Source organism: Saccoglossus kowalevskii, chromosome 9 (assembly GCF_978046115.1).
Source record: "Saccoglossus kowalevskii chromosome 9, keSacKowa6.1, whole genome shotgun sequence".
Lineage (NCBI taxonomy): Eukaryota > Metazoa > Hemichordata > Enteropneusta > Harrimaniidae > Saccoglossus > Saccoglossus kowalevskii.
In genome coordinates this window covers 13,939,822-13,957,854 of record NC_140649.1, presented here as the reverse complement: position 1 = coordinate 13,957,854, position 18,033 = coordinate 13,939,822, and the positions used below count along the sequence as shown (strand labels likewise).

Sequence of the window (18,033 nt, the reverse complement as noted above, 5' to 3'; positions counted from 1 at the left end):
CCCTCGTTTCCTTCAGTGCCTGTAACTGTTCGTCGATACGCTCCATCTTTTCCACCATGTTCTCTATAACGATACACTCCCTGGTTTGAAGTTTCAGATTCCTGATCCGTTCTCTCAGCTCACCGTAGCCCGTCATAATGAGCGGTTCATTTCCCAGGGAGGCCAGGTTTTCCACAGTCATGTATCATATGTTTGTCTGTAAAGTCGAAAGTGTTTTGTAACTGCTTAGATTTGGCGGCTAGATATTGTTTGACGTAGATCAAGTAATAGCGGAATTCTAGTTCCATCGTGCTGGGACATTTCTAACAAGTGGCAGAAACATACCGTTATGTTCTCGGGCGGACATCCGGGAAGTTTCACTGCCTGGCAACCATCGCCGGTGAAAAGAAAAGCCGACTGCTCTCGGGAAACGCAACTCTTTGAGCTAGTTGTTGAGACTCTCCTGAACAGTGTAATAAGACTACCTCTACATGTGCAACATATATAAATTTGCTTTCTAAGGATTCTCAAAGATGAATTTGTTTTTTCGACTTCAGCTAATTTCACCGGCTTCGCGAACGGCGTTCCACAGCAGCTCGTGCATAGCCCATAGAAATACATTGTACTGTAGCGCGCGTCCAAGAAACGTGGAACGTTCTTTAGACCGGCATGATGTGTTTTCATCTATTACTCTTCTTACGCTGCCTTGAAGTGTAAATTTATGGACAGACATAATTTTAATAACTATTTTTAATAACTTTTTAATAGTTATGTGACATGTCATCATCAGTATATTGAAATAATTCATACACCGACACGTCACGGTGATTGACAGTCCTTGCAGCCAATCAGGGACCGCGTTGTATCTGGCGATTTCTTGGATTAAAGTAGAGATGCAGTTTATTTGGCTTGCCTTTTAATTGAGTAATTAGACAATGAAGATGGTATTATCAAATATCCACCATGTTATATGCGTTTTTGATTATGGGTCAAAAATATGCTTCTTTCGGCAAAAGTGGTTTAAAAAAAAATTAGCTTAAAAACTTCAAGTCCGTTTGTGGGTAAAATTACATCACCGGATACCTTGGTATGCTACTAATTCAAATGCGTCCACTCATCTCTCTAACGGCTTTCAAAGTCGCACAGCGTGACCTCAAAGTTCACTCTTTTCTATTTTTGCATAATTTATATATCTATATTAATTGCGGACTTGTTATTTTTGTTCCATTCGCCGTAATAAACTGTCCGGACGCATTTTGAAGCAGGAGCACCTTGTCAAAAATATGTGAAAATTTCAAGGCAAATGGCCAAGGTCCCGGTGTTGAGGGACTGTGATTAAATAAATGATATAGAGCCATGGTGTTTGAGTTTTGAAAGTTTGAGCATGTTGTTGAGAGGGTGGAGTTATTGTAAGTCGTAAGGTGGATGCGTTCCTGGCTCCTGTATGGCCAGTGTCAGCAGTTGGTGGAAATTATAGAAGGATTCTATCTCAAATAAGACGGTGTAAAATGACAAAGGGCGAATTTCAATACACCGTGAACCATACCAACAACCTCACACACTCCATCATGTCATTTTGTCATCTGTTTGAAATATTGTTACATTTTAATTGGGAGATTTCCCGTGATTTCAGGACCGCCTTTCGTCAACGAAACTACCCTACGCGGTATCTATAAAAGAGCTATGACAATTCTTATTTTAGCTGAGTTTTCACGGTGATCTGACCCAAATTGTAGAAGTATACCGGGTATTGCATGTATACGACTTGTGCTCAAAGATCTATGGTTGGGTGTGCTATTTTCTCTTTAATCAGACCTTCAGTAATAAAGTTGTTTGTGTCTGTATCATGTTTAAAGCGGGAGGGTCGTCACCTGCGTATGTACGCGTGGGAATTGAGTTCCAAGCAAAGGCTTATGGGTAGACGCTTGTTTGTAAACAATGACACGCCATGGCCATCTGACGCATATGCAGGAAACAATACACGTATCTAAATATGTTTGTCAATATTAAGCGACGTAGCTAGCGGTTCTTTAATCAACGTATAGTGTATTTGAAACACCACACTTCTATGAATGCAAACAGCCATTTATCACGGTGCAAAATGAAACAATTTATTTGCAATTGAAAATTCGTAAATATAGTATAAATAGCATATCCACTATGTTAAAGGATGGAGGTCGTCTCGCAGCGCGTGTAGAATTCCATGTGAGCAAATACGCGTTGTGTACGTCGCTGTGAGTCCCATATCGAACAGGACGCGGCGCGACGACCACCGCCCTTTAAGTATGAAGAAAACTGTTTCTGAACTCCGACGCCCGGCAGTCATTTACCACGGATTTGATTACCGCAAATGAAATGAAATCTTGAGCAATATGTAGTCGATTTTATCTATAGCTAATTGATATACTGTCACGTATAGCCCACATTGGCTGATGAACTGATTCTTAGTACCAGTCACCCATACCACTACCACTACCACTACCGCTCTCCGCATACCAATTCCCTGGCACAGAACAACAAAGGGTATAAATAGTTGCAGTAGTACACTATATGTATTATTTAGAGATTAACACAAAATAAATGTAATATTGAAGTTCAATTAAAGTGAGAACATGGGGTAGGCAGGTATACTGTATACCATTCTCAACCTTGCACCATGGCAGTATTTCTTCAAATTGGAATTTAACAGTATAGGGACTCAGCGCATGCGCACGCACACACCAACTAACTAACCACGTGACTTACCTTCATCCTCGTCATCGGAATCTGGTAACGTGAAGTCAACTCCCCGTAGCGCATCACTTATAATGTTTGTTGTTTCCTTTAGCTTTTCTTGTAGGTTCTTGATAATTACGTTCGATGTTTCACCGGTCACATGACCAACGGTTCCATCCCAGTGACTGTTCAATTGAAAACAATATGACGTAGTAAGAGACTCTGGACATTTAGTAACATACAGCATCATCGGTGTACCTCAGACTGCATCTGACTTAAAGTTGAGGGTGTCGCCACATGCGCATGCGCGGAAATTGAGTCCCAAGCAACGATAACAACACGTATTAAAATCGCAAGGGCTCATGGGTAGACGCCCGTTTGTAAACAACGACACGCTACGGCAGTCTGCCACATGCGCAGGTGACGACTCCCCCGCTTTAAACAAATCCCACCAAAGGATCAGCTCCAATCAGAACAAGCCGCTTTCCAGAAAGGCATGTTCCAGTATGAAACGCTTTAGTGTGTTGAAATGTCTCACAAGAAGACAGCGGCATGAATACGAATTGCATATGTAGATGCAATTAGTTATTTTTAATGAGATGTGATCACACTGGTGGTCCGTCATACTCCACCGACCACACATCAAAAATGACAGTATCTTCTGTCTACATAAGACTGATATTACACGGGGAGTAAGTTGGAAACATTCAAACAAACAAACAAACAAACACAAAGTTCAATTGCAATTCATAAGCCATCAAATATAAATAAAATAAAACAGCTATGTATCAAATCTGATTGCATTGTATCACCTACCCAACAACATTTTCACCATCCCAGCAGTCCCCTGTCACTTCATTGACGGTCCCAGGGGAGATTTCTTCACACATCTCCAATGGTAACAATTCCCATAAATGGGCGGTTTTCTCCAAATGGCGATCAACCCTACTCAGTATCATGTCTAAATTCTTCGATTTCCCGTTGGATCTTGTACTACGAGGTATACCATTTTGGATGGTTGTTTTAAAATCGACAGCGACATCTCGTTTTTCTCTAAATTCTGGTGTGCCACAACTATGAGTGGACTGAAATACATAGTAATGTAACAACGTCTAGTTAATCTAGTGATAACAAAATATCGTCACAGTAAACACGAATTCACAATCACATGGCAAGTCTACCATTTTAAAACTCGTACAGCTGATTATAACATTTAAGTGTGTTTATTCAGGGTTGAAATGAAATACAAGCAACTCGTGTTCACGCGATGACGCTCAGGGCAATTGCCAAATACACAATAGCTTACAAAACATTCGAAAGATCGCTAGATATGACTGTCTAACCATTTAGTAAGTCTATAGTTGAAAAACTCGTTTTTCAGCTTGAACGCTGCAGTTTGAGCCGACTTGCAATATCACACTACAGAGCATGGTACTGCACATTTATGCAATATATTATGAAGACAACTTTCCATGTATACGAACAACATTATAATACTGAAAACTGAATAAAAGATACGTAAATTTTGTCGATGTCAATTTTATCTCACGTAACTGAAACAAAGTTTGAGAAATCTTCATATCACCGTTGAAATCAGTGTAAAATTTGAACACAAATTATTCAGCAATGGCCGCGCACGATAAAAGTGAATTTGCTTATCTGAAAGCTGCAACACTATTTGCATATGTAAATGTTAAAATGATTTTATGATAATGAGACAGACTAGTTTTAGCCAACTGATACAAGTACTGTCAGCGAGGATTCTGATCATGATATGCGTTGCGTCCAAGGTGATGGCAGTGTAGTATATATAAACCCAAATTATAGAAATCGTTGTATTAAAATAAATATTGTCACTCACAGATTCCCAAAATATACGGGTTAATTCTTCTTGTAAATTCATAATTGAATCAGATATACGTATAGCAACAGTCTGCACCAACGATTGCAGGTTGTATTGAGTTGACATTCTGTCTGATAGTGCCACCATTTTCTCTGAAATCAAAAAAAGTGTAAAATATTAACACACTGCAGTACAAAGATAATTTTTTTTGTATTATATTATAAACCATTATCATAACCATTCTAAACATAAACAGCTGCTCCAACAATCACTTCGACAATAATTCACTCTCGTCTCCTACGTATCTAGACAATAAACTGAATTCGAAAACAATTCTACCGTGATTATTAATTTATGTTGTCCAGATGGTTCATGAAGCAGATCTGAATCCGAAACTAAACCCGCTATACATTTTTTGCTCGTTATTGCTTTTTTAAAAGTTGGTTTTAGACAATTTATACGAAGATGACAGTGAAACAGAACACCACTTATTTCCCTTAAAAAAATATTTATAAACTAGTTAATTGTTCATTGATTAATTAACTGGGCGGAAATTTGTAATCACGGCGGAAATGAACTTATTACCGGTACTAACAGCCACACAATGTCCCCATATATTCATGTATATCAGCCGAAACGAAAAAAAAAAACACAGTGAATGCCTAAAGATGTTGTTCTATATAGAAAACCTCAAGGGATAACTAAAAAAATGCCCGGATCAACAGTATAGATGTACACTAATTAGAAATGTTACAGGAATAAAAAAAAGCGAAGCATTAATGTTGTACGTGACAGGGATTTGATTGCATGTCCACTGCATTCATACATTTCTGTGTTTTTTTAATTAGTTGACTTCCAAAATAGTGTAGATTTCACATAATTACAAGTGAATAATTTAATTTTAAATGACACAAACAAGTTGGACAATAACTCCAAGTAAGTAGTCGGGTAATACATAAATGATAGGATTTTTTGACTGCGTAATCGGCTCATTTCAACAATGACAATCGGTCTCAGTCCAATCACTTCTGGGATTACCATCAATCTGATTAAAATCTGATGTAGTGTACGGGCTTTAATTATTTTGGCTATAAACTTATTTTAATTTTATTTTTGATTATATTTGTTATTGATGCCCTTTTATTTTATTATTTTACTTTGATTTTGAGATTTTTTTTTAATTCCGCCCTACCAACATCTGATCCGACGCCTATGTAAGTCCCGTTCAAATTTTGCGTAAGTAACAGCCAATCACAGCCCCCCTTTTATACAGGCTGTCGGTTGCTTACTTTTCAGTGTATACGGGCAATCTTTCTGTAAATTATATTTTGCCCACTTGAATAAACCATTAATAGAAAATTGCTAGTATATTTTTATTTGCAAAAGAAATTCCACAGCATTTTACAATTTTTGTCATTACATTGAATATTTTTTTCACTTCCAACAAATGTGTACACTTCCAGATACATCTTCGCCAGCCAAGGTTCGTTCATTCAGTCATCGCTTCAATTTTACATCACTGAGCATAATTATCTAGAATGGAAGCAAAAAAATAAGTAAATCGTAATGATTAGAACACTGTAAACAGCTATAGTAAACTATGCAAACTGATTTTAAATTGTATAACGGTCACCGGCCCACGGCATCGACGCAGACTAAATTGGAGCAAACAAATATCTTCTGATCAATTGCGATGTGTTCCAAATAAAAAATATTTTATTCCAGTCCAAATCAGCTCAATTACTTTAATAAAGAGTTATTGTATAATGTACAAAATGTTGATACAATTTGATGAATATTTACAGCTTCAATACCGTAGACGATTTTGGCCCGATCGTCAACAAAACATCATCCGTCTCCAGGGCAGGCGACTGGAAAAAGACACTGGTGTTCGGTCGAACCGGTGGAAACAAAATCAACATTCCCAGAATAACTATACGGAATAACGATCTAAAACCATTCGAGTCACAATATTAACATAAAAATGACTTTCGTTGCATTTGACAATCATAAACTTACCAAAAAGCCGTGTTATTCACGGTCGCTAACGTCGGTATAATCCTCCATTTTATTTGAGTGTGTTTGCCACCCGGTGACGTCATCATGTGCGCTATAGAAGGAGGTATGTGATTCGTTGACTAAAATCGTCGATAGTGGGTCTCGTTGAAATCTCGTTCGTTGGAATTAAAAAAAATCATAAAATCAAAATCAAAGTAAAATAATGAGATAAAAGGGCATTAATAACAAAAGTAATAAAAAATAAAATTAAAATAAGTTTATAGCCAAAATAATTAAAGCCCGTACACTACATCAGATTTTAATCAGATTGGGATTACCATCAGCTGGTTTCCGTTGAATTTCGACAATTGTAATTTTTAATAGCCTCTGTTAATCGCCTCATAATTAACTTCCTGTAATGATTTTTTAATTGGCGTTACATTACGCTTGGGTCGACGTGAATCATTGCCACTTAATTGGGACCCAAGAAAAGAAGAAAGTTGCAAAAGAAAACCAAGAATCCATGGCAAATATCCAATTAGAATATTATAGATTCCACTTGACCGACATTTCTTCCAATGCGCGTGTTTAGTTCTATGACTGCACACGTGGCCTTTTCTTTCTACGTAGAATAATAACAGACACAGTTGTTCATGCCGATTTCGAAGCCTGAACTAAAGGTAACTAAAACAGCTGGTGTATGGGGATAGGTGTACAAATGAAGCCGTAGTAAGCATACATTCACCGTTAGTTGGTATGTTCGTACATGTACATGCAAATTCACGACTATCAATGATGCGAGATTAATTTCATCATTTGTTTCCGGCGGTTTGTCGTGGTATAATTGTTAATTACACATCCTATCAGCGCTGACTCACTCCTTACTTATGCCACGACGCAGAAAATGGTGTTCATTTATCGACTTTGCTTTGCAATACACTTTTACGCAATATAATATAGAATTATAATTTAAAAAAAACACCACCATAAAGACCGAATAGCCGCACGGCCAGTAGTTTGCATTCCAGGGGCATTAAACGGATCGCGATGACACTGGAACGAGTTACTGTAAAATGACTAATTTTCACCGGGTTTAAATTTCACTGATTTACCATTTCAGGCATATTCAGTGGGTTTTAAATTCACGGTTTCGTCATTTAGATAATGTGTTCTATGCTAAATTTTACATATTCACTGGGTTTTAATTTAGCGCATTTTCCAGTCAGCGAAATAAGCTAAATTAAAACCCAGTGAATAATTACCCCCTTTACAGTATTAGAATGTAATTTTGAATGGACGGATGTACTCCAGCCAAAACAACCTTAGTCATTGTTTTAATCAATGGCTAAATGTAGAATTATAGTCCCCTACGCTGACACCAAAACTATACAGACACCATGAAGTCGCGAACACATTAGCGCTTCCTACTGATTCGAATCAAGGACCACGCAGTATTGGCAATAGGTTACACCTATCTTCAACAGTTACACCGGCAATTAATTCTAATTTGATTTCATTATTCCATCAGTTTTGCTAACGAATTTTCACGTAAAGATAGAGCATAGAGCAGAGTTTACCACGGGACAACTGATGCATTCCTCTCAATACACGTGACTGTATGCTTGAGTTGTGCTGTTCCTCAATTCTGTAAATGGGACCTGAGCCCGCTGGCAGGAAATGACAATATGAGTGAACAAATAAAAAAAATAACTCATAGTGACGGCTTCTATAATGTATCCCTGTTGTCGTGGGCTTTTTCAGAAAACAAACAAGCAAGGAAAATAAGGGGAGGCAAAAAACAACAAAAATACGTGTGATAACTAAAGTAAACGTGCCAGTGTGACAGTATATGACACCTTTCAGCTCAAAACAATAGTAAAACGGAGACATACCATTTTTGCATTAGTTCTGCCCAGTAACGTGTTACACACACTTACCTATGAACACATTCCACTCATTATCAAGGGCAACAAAGTCTGCCAGACAGTCGCCAATAACATTCAAACAATAACCATGACAGGGCTCGACAGGCATCAGCCCTTTGCATTCGTCACATGTAGACATTTTCATTAGTTCATTCCGGCATTCGGTAGATGTCCTCAACTGAATGTCACGAAGAAGGAAACGTGGTTATATGAATATATATATATATGTACTATAATGTGACAGAATTTATATTAGTCGCGCCCTCTGCCGACGAAACTATCCTGTGACGTAAACAAGGGGTAAGCAAGGTCTTTTACTGTGCCGGTATTGTTTTGATCTGTATCATATTAGAGTTGATATATTCTGAATAACAAAACAACACATTGGCTTTCATCAGAACGAAGTTGCTATCACATATCTACTAATGATGACGTCACATAAGAGCTTCGTTGATTGGGGCATGCAATGTTTTCAATAAAATAAGTTATTTTTTATGAAATTAAAATTGTGTGTTATTTTGTTTCCATGGCGACAAAATACACTACTCTATCTTATGCTAAGATTTCAATTCCCATCCAGAGAGGCATATATGCTTCGTATTTCATTGTCATTTTGAAGGAGACATTTTTCTAAGCAAAACTTCTCGAGTACCCTGACTTGGGACTCATAAGCGAAATGATGATTACAATTTCGTGACAACTGCAAAATAAAGTTGCAGTTAACCTGTAAAGTTATTAGTAAAAGTTATAAATGAGAAAGGTATCTTGAAAATTACTGATATTATAAGAATGTAGTCTATTATGACTGATTACTAGTATATCATGTGTATATCACCAATGTGTAAATGTGTAAACAAACATTGTGTTACCTGTTGAACGTCCAATACATTAACAGCGACAGCTAAGCCCTTCTGATATGCCTTAGTTGCACCAAATGATTGTTTTATGTCTTTCTGTAATTCACTCTGACTTTTCCTGTATGACTCAGGTATGAAAGCCCACGAGCACTGCAGAAAATCGTCGTCTATATCGTACTGTGGGAAAAGCAATTCAATAAGAGCACCAAACTGAGAATAGAACATATCGTGAGCTTGTAAACCTAGATCGACATAATTTCCTTGATTGTATTCCATCCAACCATCAAACAAATCGCCGTAAATGGATGCAAGCTTTTCTTTATACATATAACCATATACTTTAGTAAACATCGAACTTAAATCTGCCGACGCTGTTTCCAGTAGTTCATCGATGAAATCTGAAAATAAAATTAAATACCTGATTTTGGTTTTCAAAATCCTGATATATTCCATACAGGAAAATCGTAAAGGCTTTCAGGAGATGTCATATTAAAGTAAATAATTATTATTTTCTTTGTCTTTATTTTTGTATTTACATTCTTCAAATAATTATGAATCACATAGTTCCACTTTCTAACTGGAATGAAATGGTATTCTAATTATGAGTTGTAATGAGAATTATATACTATACTTAATATATTATATTACTATATCACGAACAGAAAAAGAACAAACGAGGAATCTATTTTGCCACATAAGTAACTCACCCCTCAGCCAAGTACGGTTTGCCGGAATGTTAACAGTTTGCCTCCGGGGGTTTGTTTTTACATTCGTTTTCAAATTCGAAGCTATAACTGATTTCAATCCCGATTTCAGGATTTTTTTTGTTTTACTTTTTTTTGAACCAAAACAAAGACAATACAAACAAAGAATTGGGTACCAACCAATCCCACAACACAAACAACCCTAATGCACGCCTTCTAATACAAATGTACGAGAAACATAATTTTTGTTAATTTGACAAATTACGAATCATGTAGATGCCATACATACCATCAAATTCTTCGTATCCTCTTCGTAACGTGCCTTGAACCGATGAAATCTTCTCAATAATCGTACGTTCAAACCCTGCTTGTTCAGTCGCACTCATTTCTTGTTGCATTTCTGCAGTACAATATGGAGTGTATCCGGTACATATGTCTTTCTCGTCACCTAAGACATAAAGTATTGCATATGAAAAATTAATCAGGCGAACCACAACACGTGTATCCATATGCAGAACACTAAGTCTCCATAGGTAAACCAGTTGAATTCATCCAGTATGCACTTTAATTCATTCATTGCAGTAATTGGTAACGTATTACACGTTATTAAGCTACTTGCTTAGTTGAAATTGGGAATATTTTTCAACAAATCGGATGTAAAGAAATATTGCCCAATTTCTGTCACACCGGCGCAAAATAAAATCTTAGAAAGACATATGATGTTGAAAATTTGAGTGAAGCTATAGATTCAGGTTTCTTGTTCGGTAATCGCTGTAGTTTGCGTGATTGTAGTTCAGCTGCACCATATGAATTATAATACCAACCTTGATGTGTGTCGATTTCATTCCATTCATTCAGCTGATTACTCTGTCCATTGACATAAGTACCCAAGTACATCGAAATGAACACATATACAAATTTGCGAGAACCCATCATGCTGACTGTAGTCTTGATCAGAAACTACTTCGTCTTATCGAACGAGTCTCCTATTTGATAAGCAGCACAACATATATATAGGAAATAATCATTATTTTAAATAATAACTAGTAATTATGTCCATTACGACAGGGAAATATACAGGAAATGAATGCAAAAATTATTTTTAATCCAATCAATTTCATGTGTGTACATTACACAATCCATCATTTTCCTAATTAATACCTACCCTTCATGTTTGACTATTCTTTAAAAATAAATTTTCGACGACTTTGAAGCATTTTCATATAACGTATGTTGTTCAGTTGTATAAAGCTCTGATCTAGAATGTAATACAACATCAAACTCAATACTTCGTTAGCATGTCCCAGTACCGTTACAGAGGGTACAAACAAGTATAGGTAATGCATCTTTTCCGCTTTTCCACTAACAAATGTGAGATTTATTGTTATACCCCATTTACATGATGGTGCAGTTTCTGTTTTGTCATTTATTTCGCATTCAGATGATGCACAATTTTTTTCCGTGTGACAGAAGAAGTTTCTGCTTTGAATTGATTTTAAAAATAGAATTATTTCAGTGTGCCACCATGCATCTCTGCACTTGGGGAAGATTCAGTGGGTATGTTTTGTTACCAGGAGGGGGCAGAACTATACAATGTATTCTTGTGGAAACAGCAGTTATAACTGATGTCGGTGCAGCACCACATGATAGCTTGCACAGCCCTTGCCTTGTTTGCAACTGGTAGGATTGCTGAGCTATTTTTGAGTCCACACGAGCCAACTACATTCCAGAATGCACGGTTGGGTAATTTGGTTCAAGCAATCATGCAGTGTAGGCTTACGAAGGCTAAAAGGGATCTTGGAAAAAAAAACTTGGGACAAACAGTGAGATTTCGAGGGTAGGTAAAACTTATAGCAGAAAGATGGTGAGTGAGATGTTTTAAAGAAACTCTTATAATATCAATTTATCGATATTCACATATAATTAACGCATTGCATGGATATAATTAATTTTTAATCAATTTACTAGCACACGGATACACCACGCACATTCTTCGCCCACGCTTATACGTGAACATAGTGTTGGAATTATAGTCTGGACATTTATCATTCTTGAAACAAGACTAGCATGATGCAATGGCACCCCTGATACAATTAGTTACTCACGCTTGATTGGTTGCAGCTTCCGCGATATCTAAAAACCAATGATTTAATTAATTATCGCAAATAGGAAAATGTATTCTCAGAGCAGCACGCCCACTTGCATTTGACTGACTGCCAATTGTACGATTTTGTGACTGTTAGAGGTGATCGACTTGAAATTCATGAATGACGGAATATTAGAGAAAACCAAATTTCAAACCCTAATTCATGAAAACGAATCTAGCAATAGTGGACCTATACTAATATAATATACTATACTAATATCATACTCCATACCCTCGCCTGGATGCTCATTGTCCATTCTTTATCAAATGCATTCGCATCTCTACTGAATTTCCTTTCACAATTTCACTATCAAATCTGGCATCGGTACCTCCCCACAGAAAATAAGTGATTCAAAGACCTAAATGTTACATGGCTAAATGGGCGCGTATCTCCTTATAATTGTTGAACGCCATAACGAGGTAAAGAGTGTCACGTTGTATGTGATATCGAGAACTCGTGGTTAGCATTTCGTGGCTGATGTTTGTTACGCCTAAAATTGGCTTGCTAAACACGTCCATGAAACGAAATGATTGCTAACTCGATTCACTGCAAGTCAAAAGGGATATAGTGCTGAAATCATGTTTGCATTGATAATAACCAGAACACTCAAAAGGGCAAATATGTATGCGATATGTGATATTGGTTATTCTCGACTATTATGCGATGGTTGCAACTGTTCACGAATTTTAATAGATATGTTATTTTTCGAAGCAGATGCTTTGGACACACTTGCTACATGTAAAATGGCATGTTGATCTGCTGAAGCATTCATGAGACATTGCGCCACTTCCAACTCCCAGTCCAGGAATATTTATTTTAGCATTTAAAACTTGTTCATATGCATTCAGCCAGTGTAGCAAACTTTTAAAATCCTTATCACACAAAAATAAAAAACATCAATATAATCAGCATAGGCGGATACATGTAATTACATTTGTCTAGGACCTGGAAGTTGAAGACCACGTGTTCCTTTTTTATCAAGGGTCAACAATATATTGGGTAGCGATTCTATACACAATGAACAAGTCATTGTCAATGACAGATTATTTTTAGATATTGACAGTATTTAGCATATTAACGTCAAATGTGCAGGTTAAAAGACAAAGTGTGAATGAAATTTGTCAAGCTATGCCCAAGAAACTGTTAATGACCAAATGTCCAAATGTCCAAATGTTGATTTTTGGGACAATTATTGGCTGTCAGGTTTTCACGTGTATCATGACTAGTGAGGTACCAGCTTTGGAAAAAAAACATAATATTTAACCCATTACATCTGAAATTGGAAATTGGCATGTCTAAGAAAAAGTTGATGACATTTTAGAATTTTGTGATTTTATTCGTTTTTTGACGAAAAATAGCCGCAATTCAGCTAAATTTCGATGAAAATGAAAAAAACAACTGAAAACAGCATTTAACCCATTATATCTTGCCTTTGTACAAAATTTAACCCAAATCTCTACAATCATCTCTGTAAAATGAGCAGAACACTTGTAAAAAACAAAATGATCACCAGTCCGCCATTTTGAATCTAATCACAAAAAATACGTGCATTAGTAACCTACCATGACTAATGTCAATTCCACGTTTAAATGCAATAGGTCAAGGCATGTCCGAGAAACGGTTGATAATATGTCCATATGTTGATTTATGGTGTTTTTTGGGACAAAAATGGCCACCAGTCGGTCAAAGGTCAACCAAATAAAAAATAAATCGATGTGCACATGTCTTCCATTATGACTTGTCTTTGTACCAGCTTTGAAGAAAATCTGTCCAGACGTCTCTGAGAATGACGACGGAAGCACGGACGAACGCTTTCTCTTGAATGCATTATACAATTTATTATGCTCTTTTTTTTAGCGATTTACACGCATTTTGGATCGGGATTTAACTTTGGTTTTCGAACAAAGACACTAGTGAGGTCAAGGGTCAACACCAGAGACATGTACTGAATAAATAAATAAATAAATAAATAAATAAATAAATAAATAAATAAATAAATAAATAAATAAATAAATAAATAAATAAATAAATAAATAAATAAATAAATAAATACGACGAAAGTTGACACACAGGGCTTTGAGAACTGAATCTACTTTAACACTTTGTCACTTTAGAGACCTGCTCTTGCTAACCATTGAACTATTACTGGTGGCTTACACTGTTATTAACCTAATTAGATTTCTTTTGTCGAACATCTATCGCTGCTATATCTTCAGTCAGTTAAACTTGCAAGCTATATAATCCATCATTTTCTCTCGCAAGTCAAAACCTTTCATGATTTATGAAAAACAACATACAATGCACATTGTTCTTGAACTATTCTACTCTTGAACTGATGTGCCGATTTTAGGACTGTTCCTTTTTAGGGAGTACATTTATTATTAGTAGTAAAATATATTATCAATATTTATATTGATATATATATATATATATATATATATATTGATATATCAATCAAAACCATTGAGTTTTTTTGTAAAATATTGAGTGTTAATTCAGTGATTGTTCCACATACGATTATAAGGGAGTGCCTGGAAATTTATTCTTATTTAATTGAAACGTATTTCAGAAAGGAGAATATGATTTTGTGGCAATTATGTTAACAAATCTTACTCGCACCAATGCGCTTGTGTTACTTGAGAAGATGTAGACTGTTATTCAACTATCACATCCAAAGCATCTCAGAATGTGTTAAGTTATATATTCCAACATTGCCATTAAATTGCTGTCTCAGATAAAAATCCTAGTTCATAGTTTTTGTATTGTATTGTATTTGTATTGCATTAGCCTACACAGAGCACAAAAAACAAAAACAAAATCATACGTGTCACGCAACACTCTCTGTCATGTTTGATTTATGAATAATAACACACATTGATCACAATTCCACTCCCGAACCATTCAATTAACATTTTAGAACTGTCCCTTTTTGAGATATACATTTATTATTATTAGTAGCGAGATATAGTATTTGTCAATCAAAGTATTAAAGCTTGAAAAACAATTTGTGAAAAAATATTAATTACTTCCATGTTGAATAAGTTTAGTTTTCTTGGGAAGAAAATTGTAATACTATTCACATTCCGTGATTCTTTATGAACGAAAAGTGGAAACTGTTGAATATAATGAAATGGCGTTCATTAATCGGACCAGCTTGTTTTCCCAACATCTATTAAAGGTGGTTTAAAATTGATGATGTAACATTTTTAATCCAATAAGCTTTTTTCAATAACATCTATCTATCGCTGCCACACCTGGAGTTTTTATTTTTGTATTGCTTTCTCAGGTTGAAAACTTGTTTAGTATATTTTTTTTAATTTGGCGAATCCAAAACTACGCAAATCACAAAAAACATACCGTAACGACACATTCTGTCATATTTGATTCATGAATAATAATTTATTATTATTAGTGAGATATATTATTTGTCGATCAAAGTATTAAGACATGAAAGAACAAATTGTGAAAAAATAATCATTTCGAAAAATGTGTCGATAACAACTTAAGAAATGGCTATTGTTATGTTAGACCAATAAACTCTCACAAAATTAGTGTTACACATAACATTATAAGGGCCTAAAAACGTTTTGGCCATTATTTATTTAAAATAAATGCAATTAGTTTCATAATGATTAAGTTTGGTTTTCTTGCGAAGAAAATTGTATTACTATTCGTATTCCTTAGCTTCATTAAATGTAATCGGTGGTTGAATTAGTTAAACACATTTCTTATGTTTAGTTTTTATTCACATGAAGCTTCAAGCTATGCCATTGCATTCATCTCTCAAGTTGAAAACATAGCTTACAATTTTCAGAAAATTACTACTGCGGTAAGTTCAAAACTTTTTTAAAACATTTTACGTGATTCATGCTGCGAATTTTGATTCACGAAAACAGCATACGATGCCGATCAATCGTCTTTTGAAGCACTCACCCAATTTATCAAACTTTCTGTAGACACTATGGGGAATGTCTCTTTAGAGCATGTAGTAATGATGTGTCATTCACAAAAGATTCAGGTTGTTAATGTTCCGCCACGCTAATCAAAGAGTTGTAACATTCCCAAGACCAGTTTACAGTGAGCAGCTTTGACACACTGAAAAATATGTCGGCTGTTACACGCCTTCTGATCAAGGTGATGTAAACGTTCTATTCGTGTTTTCATCGATCGTATAAAACATCTTAAATAATTGACATAAACTCGAAAATACAAAAACTGGAATTTGGAACACTCACTATGTACACACAAGTATGTTCAGAGCATTGTGTCACTGGTTAATTATTCTAATATGATCAATGCTTGATCAAAATTGGTAATGTCTTTCTTTTGTTTTTGTTTTAGTTTTGGTTCAGACGCCATATAGGAAAGTGACAGCAAAATGTTTTCAGTAGAGAAAATATAATTGATAATTGTTTCTTTTTTTCGTATTTAGAAAACCTTTAGCCTTTTTTAAAACAATCCTTTGACCCAAAATAGGTATGTTGCATTAACATACTGTTTTAGACTCACACGTAGTGACTACGTCATTAGGTCGTGTAAATGTAATTCGGCATTTCCACTGAATGGTAGTCATTCTAATAATTATTGACTAAATTGATAACAAAATGTACAAACATAACTTAAATGTACAGATGAGGACAATATAATCAATTTTTTGTTCTCTCTCGAGGTGAAGCACAGTCAAGATGAGTAATTTTGCATAATAATGTGAATCGTTTCAAACTAGTAGTTATCCGTTGATATGGGTAAAAATTTAGTGAACGGTAGTTGTAGTTCCAATCACATATGAGCACCTTCACATGTGATTTAAACATTTTTCTCGAAAACTGTTTGAAACACTTCAGAAAGCACAATCACCAACGATGTTTCTCAGAACACCAGACTACAAATGTTTCGCAAAATGTTAATGTGTAAAGCACATTTATGTCCATGAAAGTAACTAAGACACCATGAAGCACTTTCTAAAACAAATACACAAGGTAAGACACTTTATACGTGTTTATGTATACGACATGCACACAAGTTCATAAGAGTAACTAAAACACTTTTCTTTCAAACACTTTTCTTTTCTTGCCGACATCCCCCAGAGACATGATCTGAATTACCAAATAAAATTATAGAAATGTTGCAGAATTTAACAGGAAAATGCAGTTCAATTCGTGTTAATGGTGTATTTCCGTTTTCACATTACATGTGCGTTAGTTTCAAACAACAATAATATTTTACATCTCATATTCGAATATCGCATTGCTTGAAACAATAATTATGATTAATTAAACATTCATTTTATTCAAGAGAAAAAATCGAAGCGGACAAGATGATATTGCTAATATTCGGAATCGCAATAAATGAAATTAATGATTTTGTATTTGTTTCACTGTTTATTTCCCCGGGAATTTGATGCGCCTGAAGAAACTGCATTCGATTCAGCAATACTACATGGAAAGAGATTATGCGCTTTCATTTATGTCAGTGATGCAAACACTTTTCAAAATGTGTGTCTAGTAAAATCATTTACTAGTGTTATGTTAATAAGCACTTTTTATATATGTAAATGTTTGAAACAATTTTGAATATGTCTGTCTAGTAAAATCATTTTTGAAAAGTGTTGTGATAATAGGCATTGTTTGTACATGTTTCTAGTGGAAACACTTTTCAATATGTGTTTCTAATGAAAACATTTCACATAATATGTTTTGTGCAAAAACATCCCTGAAATGTTGCTATGAAAACATTAACTGCAAGTGTTTTCAGAATATACACTTCTCGAAATTATGCAGACTATAAACACTTTAATTGTTTTTTAAAGCGATGAAAAGCTTATAAACAAATGTTTTTTCACAAAACAGTAAAAATGTTTTATTT

At 35.3% G+C, this 18,033-nt stretch overlaps 1 protein-coding gene across 1 annotated transcript; it reads right to left on the bottom strand.

Moving 5' to 3' along the window:
- Nucleotides 1-2,068: 2,068 nt before the first annotated feature.
- On the bottom strand, nucleotides 2,069-10,991 carry LOC100313623 (glypican-4/6-like protein). The gene is given in 8 exon segments (NM_001168087.1): nucleotides 2,069-2,482; nucleotides 2,725-2,879; nucleotides 3,511-3,779; nucleotides 4,556-4,689; nucleotides 8,473-8,638; nucleotides 9,330-9,715; nucleotides 10,311-10,469; nucleotides 10,846-10,991. Coding segments are annotated over 8 exon segments (1,440 nt in total). The 5' UTR covers nucleotides 10,958-10,991; the 3' UTR covers nucleotides 2,069-2,423.
- Nucleotides 10,992-18,033: the final 7,042 nt, after the last annotated feature.